At 36.4% G+C, this 8713-nt stretch overlaps 1 protein-coding gene across 1 annotated transcript; it reads right to left on the bottom strand.

Moving 5' to 3' along the window:
- Positions 1-401: 401 nt before the first annotated feature.
- Positions 402-7357, bottom strand: LOC105120685 (leishmanolysin-like). The gene is made up of 17 exons (XM_011018989.1): positions 6765-7357; positions 5711-6067; positions 5475-5612; positions 5187-5319; positions 4953-5066; positions 4768-4841; positions 4611-4685; positions 4338-4430; positions 4136-4196; positions 3463-3795; positions 2829-2955; positions 2649-2748; positions 1976-2045; positions 1733-1885; positions 1481-1576; positions 1075-1394; positions 402-958 (listed from the first exon to the last, which is right to left on the bottom strand). The coding sequence occupies exons 1-17, from the start codon at positions 6846-6848 to the stop codon at positions 701-703; spliced, it is 2586 nt and encodes an 861-aa protein (XP_011017291.1). The 5' UTR covers positions 6849-7357; the 3' UTR covers positions 402-700.
- Positions 7358-8713: the final 1356 nt, after the last annotated feature.

An 8713-nucleotide genomic window follows, 5' to 3' on the forward strand; every position in this document is an offset into this window, starting at 1 on the left:
TCTAAAAACACTCAAAAACATGAATTTAAGTAAAAAAAAAAATTCAAATTTTGCAGAAATATTTTTCAAGAAAGAATGTGTTACAGCTATGCAGTTTTGAAACAAGAACAGCAGCCATAAGACCCCCCTGAGGCTTGCAGCAATTGATGCAGGTTATCAGTATCTGCTTTTTTTGGCTCCGAAATTGAAAAAATCTAGAATTATGGAGTGGCATGAAGCTTCTGCTTTAATGGCTACAAGCACCGCGAGTTGAAAGGGTTCCAGTTGATTGAAAAAACATTTTTCACCTGGCACGTGAACATTTGGACCCCGCTGAGCACAGATTTGAGAAGCTGAAAATAACCAGTCACAAGCAAGCAAGATTTTAACGAGAGAATAGGAAAGGAAATAGACAAGGAGAATCGAGAAAACACAAGGCTTTTCTTTTTAAGGCCTTCGGCCGAACCGCTGATCACACAGCAAAGTTTTGTACTTTTTCTTTCTTTTTTTCCTTCTTGTGTTCTTTCTTCATACATTTCCAATACTCTCTACATGCGGCTTTCCTTTTTGAAAGCCAATCCCCGCCCAATTTCCTTAAACGAGGGTGAAGCCCACGAACAATCTACATCTAGGGCACGTGCACTGCGTGCCACCTATCCTACAATTGAGCCCTGGAAAAATTACAACCCAAAATTAGGAAAAAATTTAAGGGGAAAGAGATCTACAGATGCCTATATTTTACAGACATTCCTCCGGACGAAGTATTACTCGAAAACAAACTACTCCGCAGACGATTAAACCATGAGACTCTCATCTCACCAGAGCCCGTGCACTGAACGTCACCTTCGTCCTCGCTGCTAAAGAGGGTTTGGTCCGAGCAGTCAAGTGATGCTCCACAAGCTGAATTATAGGACTGGCATGCTGAATGGCATACCCGGAGCCTGTTGTCACCATCCTTGTCACACTTTTGGATAGAGATCTGCTCATGTAGGTGGGACAGATTTTAGACCATACAATATATAAATCATCATCAAGCACGACACAACTATTAAAAAACTAATGGGAGACTCCTGGAAAGAAGTGTGAGGACCCTACCCAGCATGCTAGTCGCTTGGCAGCTGCGTCGCAATAGCTGCTGCCAAAGATATTAAATAACTTCCGGGCCCCACCTGGGAACAAACGGTGATAGTTGGGCATGACAACAACTTCTTCTACCTGCTGAAGTATACTTGATTCACTGGGTGCACAGTGTTGGCCAGACATGTCACTCTCCAGTACATTTTTGCAAACTGAGAGACTGGAGAGAAGAGTCGAGCTGTTCTGACATGTGTAGCCTGCGTAGTCTGAGCAACGGAATTCACAAACTCCATTGTCACAGACCCCACCATGGAGGCTGCATTGTTCATCACAAACAGCTGCATATCACAGCAAAGAGCAATATTACAAAGATAACACATTTGAAAGGAACACTATCAGGCTTCTCCAAGAAAGATCACATTACCAGTAGAACAGTCGATGCCAGTGTAACCATTTTCACATTGGCAGATCCCATTTGAAAGGCACTTACCCTGGCCATTGCAGTTCCCCGGACAGGAGCCTACAAAAGAATCAAGGAAATGCTTAACACAATTGCAAAAATATAATTCAATGAAGCCAAGAATCAATGGATTGCAAAAATATAATTCAATGAAGCCAAGATTCTCATCCATTGATTCCAAACTTATACACACTGAAAAGCTTAATAGGAGCTTACGTTTACTACAATCATGACCATGAAATCCTATGAAACAATGACACCTTCCATCTATACAGTCCCCATTAAAATTACAAGAGCTGGGGCACTGTCCAGGTACAGAGACTGAACCTGTACTACAGAGCTCCTGGTAAGCAGGACAAATCAGCTCCCCTACAGATAAGAACAAAACACAGAAAATATAAGGATGGACAATTAATAACTTAATTTAATCAATTAGCTTAAAAACAAATAATTAATTACCATTAAATCCGGGGAATTGAACTGGTCCTCCAGCTTCCGGGCACACTTTCCAAATACCATCCACAGCAACCTAAAGAGAGGACCATCAGAATTACATTATAACACGCATCCTGCTTTTAATGGCAGCATGAAAACGACCAATTATTTTCAAAATCCTAAAAATAAGACATTCAATCTCCTTCAGATCATCCCCCTAGTAAACATCAGTGTCATTTAAGAGGCAAGAAGCTCATCTTGTGAAATCTGTTGTGTTATTCCATGTTCACGATGGAAAATTGGACAGACAAGTCTGTTCAAAGGACATCCTGCACCCTCACACACATCCCAGGTGAGAATTAGCTAAACGCTATGGTTGAATTCCTCAAGCTGGACATTATTTTCTGGAAAGTTTAGCGAATCTTAAAAACTACAGCTTATGAGAACAGTGACTGGAAACTTGCAAATCTCCAAATCATAACTATATTACAGCTTATACAGTTGCATAAATTTCATTTATTCATCTTTTCAACCCTCTTAAAAAACTCGTCATTTGTTGAGAAAATACATTTTATATGTACAGATAGATGCTTACTTTGCACATGCAAGCCAACCTAATGGACTTCACACTAGCATATATTTAACTACAGCATGACAAGCAGGGGGGTATTAAACATAACAGAGCTCCAGTGCATACCTCGAGGGAGTTATTTACACATCTGTGCTGATAAGAACCATTTCCTTGGGTCATTGAGCCCCTGACAAATCCAGTACGTACTAATGATGAGGCCATACACCTACATGCATTATTTTAAAATGCTGATCAATATATTATGCTCAAACTCTTCAAACAGAATGCTCTAATCTCAAATCTTACCTGGAGCTACTCCCTCGCACTTCACCTAACATTCTATCTGGTGCTCTTGCACTGTTTGTGTCTGTACAAGATCCATCAGAGTAAGCCACAAAATAAGTACAGTAGTCGGCCAACGAGGACTGCCCACCTGTGATGACCATCAATAAAGTTAAAAAGGAAAATCAAATTAACAGCAAATATATCAGACTTGTTTAAGGATATTGATATATTAAATAATCACAGCCTTGTTCAACATGATATGTATTGCAGGTAGTTGACATGTCCAGATGTTACAAGCAGCTTGTGACACCCAAAGGCTTGTGCAGGAATAATTGAGAGCATAAAAACATTATCTTAACAAGATTTTCAATCAAAGCAATGTCTCTCTAAGTTGATCCCACAAAATGATTGAAAAAATGTGGAATTATGGGAAAAAATCACAATAGTTAAGGAAACAGGCTCCTGGTTTTCTACAATTAATCACAAACACGGCATGAAAAGAGAGGCTTAGTTGCATCTTTAAGGACAGACTGTTGTGATAATATGTAGACAAAAAAATATGGTTTAAAAATAATTGATCCACAAAGATCATCAATTTACATTCACATATTCCAGTGGCAAATTTTCTAAAAAAACTTCATGCTCAGGAACCAACCTTTATTTGCCTGTGGAAAGTAACGAGCCCACTGGGGGAGATCCCCAGTGTAACTTACAATCGGACAATAACCCTCTGCCTCCCTGTTGTATGTACAGCCTGACAACTGGGTAGCATTGCAATGATATGCCCCCTTCCAGAGGTTGCAAGGGGATGTAACAAATTCAGTTCCTTGATTTCGACCCCAGTCAAGATGATCTGCCATGCTATAGTTAGCCTGGTACCATCCACTATCTTCCAACAGAGCTAGTGTCATTTTTGAAACTACAGATCTTGTATCCACAGATCCTGTCATTATTTCATTCATCAGAAGCCTCTTTTCCCAATGTGACCCTGCAGCCAAGTTGTCATATAAATATTAATCACTAAATTTCTAGGAATTACCCCAGTTTTTAGCTAGAATATGATTATATGTCTGATAGTAACAACAGATTATTGCCCCTCAAATTGGTAAAAACATTTTCCACGTGTCATTAATTCAGTATTTCTGTTCCCATAAATAAACATCCTGCCATGTACCACAAGTCAATTTTCAATGATATTTATTAATCTAAGTGCCTCAAATACAAAACTTGCAACCAATATGTCAACAATTTAGATATAGCCAAATTACATACAAAAAATAAACACTGCTTGAGAGTGAAAAAGAAATCACAGAAAATAAAAGGAATACCTGATGTGCCACGTCCTCCCCCATCTTCAAGTTCTAATCCTGTTAAATTTTCCGAGAATGCCTGCTAGAAGGAAAACTTATCAAACCTTAGTTGGCTTTTGAGGTGTGACAGTCAGAAATTAAAAGCCACAGAACGTAAATAAAGAGTATCCTGACAATGCAAGCATTTCCATGGAATACTGATCAGCTGCACAATACTTACCCCATAATGATTTCGTGAGTGCATGATAACACGTGGAAGAACCACACGTGTTACAATCCGACCAAGCTTTTCATCCATGAGTTGTTCGGTGACCTGAAAAACATGCAATGGCAAGCTTAAATGTTGAATTCATTTGAAATTCCCATAAGTGCACACAAATAAACTCTGAAATCCTTTTGACACCATTTTTTTTTTGAAAGGCAACATAAATAGTTCCCGTAACAATTCAGATAATGTTTCAATAATTGAAACAACAGTATATTTGCCATCAACCTGACTGCGCCTTCTCTTTCTGTCATCCCTAAAATGGGAGAAGGCGTGAGGATCAAAACCTAAGACATGCATAACCTGGATGAAATTAAACATGTTAATCAGTACAAGATAGATCATTCCACAGGTTGCCAATCTTGTTAATTTAATACAAAATCACCTCATGAATGAGAGTAGCTGAAAGTAAAGTCTCTGCTTCAGCTGTCAAATGGCGAGGGGCAACATTCACGTGTCCTGCAAAAGAAATGAAAAGCTCAGGCTTATTATCTCATGAACAATGAGATGATGCTCAATGCAAAAAAATAAAAAAATGATAAAATAAATTAACAAGCAGAACTAATTTACCAGCAATTGCGCGGCCCCATTGATCGCGTTCACATGCCACTGCCCATGCAAGAGTGTTGCCAGTGGTCGGTCTTGTCGTCACCAAAAGAACCAAGTCCGCATCAGCAACACCCTCTGAAGAGAATTTAAACAAATATAAAGATTACCTCAGAATTCCAATATAACAAGTGCCATAAAAATCAGAATGGCAATTTGAGCAAATCACAAAGCAAAAGGGCAACTGAAATGACATACCCTCAACATATACACGTGGAAGTTGTACGCCTCCATCTTGCCCACATGCAGAATATCCACTTAACCGCAAGTAACCCTTTACTGGCTCAACAGCCAATGCTCTCCTAAACCAATCACCTGTCTGCCCCAGAGCCTGTATCGAAATCAATTACAGAAAGTTCTTCATTTTATCAAACTTTTTGCTGATAGATATGTTAATTTCAGTTTCATGCATCATCAAGATTTAATAGTCATCTCAAAATAAGCATCACAGAGTAGATATCTGAAATTAATTTTATGAGTGCTAACCTTGCGAAGCCGATGCTTTTTTTCCGATCCAGAAATATCATCTGCAGTGCAATTGTACCAGCAATCACCATAGAGTGGAGGATCACCATGGGGATTGCAAGGAGTGCCAGGACGAGAAGCCACTGGAGGCTCTCCTAGCTGATGAGAAAGAAAGAAAGAAAAGAAAAGAAAATATCAGTTATACAGCAGAAACTAGTACGTTCAACTGAGCTTACTAAATCACCTATTACACCCACCTTCACAATGTCACCAACTTTTCGGCAATCTCTGTCAGGTGAGTGACCAACCGCATCATAATTTAAAAATATCCTAATTGGTTGCTTTACATCTTTTTGCTGTAACGATGATTCTGAAATTCCAAGCAACGCCCTCCCTTTGCGATGATGGGGTTTAGAGATACCAGACTGACCATAAATCTGTGGAGTAACAGAGTACACCTGGCGACCAGGTCGTTTCCTCTCTTCAATAATCTGGTCGTGAATGCATGAATGTGATATAATATTTTCACTTCCCCTCTCTGCACTTTGCTGTTGCAATTGGTGGTCGTGGCTTTCAGCATTAATAGCTAGAAAGCATACCAGTATCAACGCAATCTGTTTCGAAGTCATCACAACCGCACATTGTTGAAATTACTTATCAAACTCAAACAAATAAATCTGGCTGTTCGTATGAGCACGAACAGAAAGCTTCGATTTTCAAATAGAGATGATGATGATGATGTTTGCAACAAAATTTGGCCAAAACAAATAAAAAATTAAGAGATCTTGCAGCTCCAAACTCAAGGTAACAAATACAGAGCAAAGAACAAAACTCTGAACTCCATAAGCTTAATTAAGCTTTAACTATAAAAGCTAATGAAGCAACTAATAATACTTTTTGAGTTAAAAGTTCCTTAACAGACCCATCTTATTTCCAAAGGCTAAGCAATCCAAATTCAACAAGGAAGCTTATGCCCTATAAAAATCAGGCGAACTGTGAACAGTTCCCGAAAAGTAATTTCCATTAACAAAAAAGAAAACTAAGAAGAAAGAAAGAAGGCGGCTAAAGAGGAAATCTTCACAAAACAAAATTATTACAAAAAGAAAATCTAAACTGAGAGAAAAACTTTTGGCATCGGACAATTACTTGAGGGCTAAAATTCAGTAACTAAACCCCAAAATTTCTTTTTTTCCCTTCAAATTCTCAGGAAGCAAACAAAGCTGGTGAACTAAAACCCTAAATCTCACATTTCAAAGAACAAAATAAAAGAGAAAGACAGCATTAAAAAGAAAAAGAACAGGAACAGCTTACCTCGAAAACAACGAGTGTGAATCTGAGCTTAGTATCAAATCTAGGTACGGAACATGAACTACACTTGTTTATAAAAACCTCCATGAAATGTCCAAAACTGTAAGACTAGACAGTGCGGATTCCATCAAATCGCCGGCGATTTTCCCATCGTCTTGAAAAATCGCTGGCTGTTCCGCATTTCACTCGCGCAAATAATAAATTAACAAGCAAGCATGGCATTTAACTTGTTAAAATCAAAGAGAAATATTTTTTTATTGTTGTTTGTGATTATAAGTAGTACGATTCTGAATGGTCAATGATATGGCACCAAAAAAAAGGTGTATGGTTTTTTTTGTTCTATGGACTGACTCAGAAACGATGTGGGTAGTGTGGAGTGTAAGAACATGAACATTCGAACTGGCTTGAAATAGAAGGTTTAAACGGAAAGGAGGAACAACAGTGACATTGAAGAAAGACACTAACAGAGAGAGAGAGAGAGAGGGTAAAGAGAGATTATTGAAAATCAAATGGATTGGGTGGAGTTGATCATCATTCTTTTATCTTTTTCTCTCTCTCTTGATTAATAATACAATAGCTCCTTTTTTTCTATTTTAGTTTTTTGGGTGGTAAGCTTGCAGCGTGAAATAAAAATCGGTGTGGATGCAATGTCGATTTCGCCTTTTTATTTAGCTGAAACAACGAAAATGCCACTGTGCTGCTAGGTTTGTTTTTTTAGCGTGTGTGGATGAGGGCTCGGCGGTGCAGGCCGCGCAGCATGAAGGGAATTGTTATTAAATAAAAATATTTTTCATGTCTCAAAGTTGGTTATCTCTGGAGTTGTGAATAGCGGGGGCGGTACAGCGGCACTTGGTATCTTTTACACAAGTTATGTCATCCGCGCTATGTCGCCATCAGATATTTTATTTTCTATTAAGAATTGTACATGTATTTTTTATATATATTTATGTGGCTAGAATTTTTTTATAATAAATAGAGAATTATACATGTTAATGAATTTAAAAATATCAGTAATGCTGCCTAAAATTAAAAATATAAAATAGATGCGCATGAATATAATTAATCTTATAGGAAAGAAATTTACATGGTTATGTTTGTTAAATATTGTTAACTAAAATAACTTTTTTATTCAATTAAGAAAAATAAAAATAAATATACATATTAAATTATTTAAATAAAATAAAAATAGAATGCATGCCTCCACATATTAGAAATATTATCTTAAGATAAATTTTATTTTATTTTAAAAAATAAATTCATCTATAAAAATATTAAAACAAATATAAATGAATTAGAAAAATTATTTTAAAAATTAAACACGCATAAATAATTAAAAACATTATTTATTTAAGAAAGGTTAAATATGAATGGCATCAATTAAAACATAAATTTAAAAACTATTTTTTAAATGAGAAAACATATTAAAAAGTTAAATTAAAAAATAATAATTTAAATATATCGGCTTAATTAGCCAATCAAGTCATAGTATATATATTGAAAAACAAAAAAGTGTAAAAAAAATCAAAGTGCATGAGCCCACATGGGAAAGCTCAGGCGCATGAATGGTTTTTTCTTAAAAAAAATAATAGATAATAAGTTATTTATCCCTAATTTTAGAAAAAAAAAATATGTAGACAACATGTTGATTACAAGTTTAAATTCTGACCATTATTGTAGTGGTAAAAAAAATAGAGCATTCTATTTTCTGGTCAGAAAACCTTAATTTTTAAATTATTTCAACTTAAAAATACCTCACAAATATCCTTACAACACTCACAGTTAATATATCAACTCAAAACATATCTAAAACTCTTAAATTAAATCGGGTTAAATTTATCATTTTCGATTTAGATCTATTTTTTCAAGAAATATTGAAGTCCTGAATAATTATTATCAAGCCTTTTTCTCATCTCATGGAAACTATTAACATAAAAGCAATCCATTTTATTTAT

Source organism: Populus euphratica, unplaced genomic scaffold, assembly GCF_000495115.2.
Source record: "Populus euphratica unplaced genomic scaffold, PopEup_1.0 scaffold6.1, whole genome shotgun sequence".
Taxonomy (NCBI): Eukaryota; Viridiplantae; Streptophyta; class Magnoliopsida; order Malpighiales; family Salicaceae; genus Populus; species Populus euphratica.

Excerpts from the sequence above, each read along its gene's own strand:
- LOC105120685 (XM_011018989.1), bottom strand. The coding sequence starts at position 6,848 with ATGGAGGTTTTTATAAACAAGTGTAGTTCATGTTCCGTACCTAGATTT. Across the intron at positions 4,431-4,610 it reads GAAAGAGAAGGCGCAGTCAG|GTCACCGAACAACTCATGGA; the intron begins GTTGATGGCAAA and ends CATGTTTTTCAG. Across the intron at positions 2,046-2,648 it reads GTGTAAATAACTCCCTCGAG|GTTGCTGTGGATGGTATTTG; the intron begins GTATGCACTGGA and ends TCCTCTCTTTAG.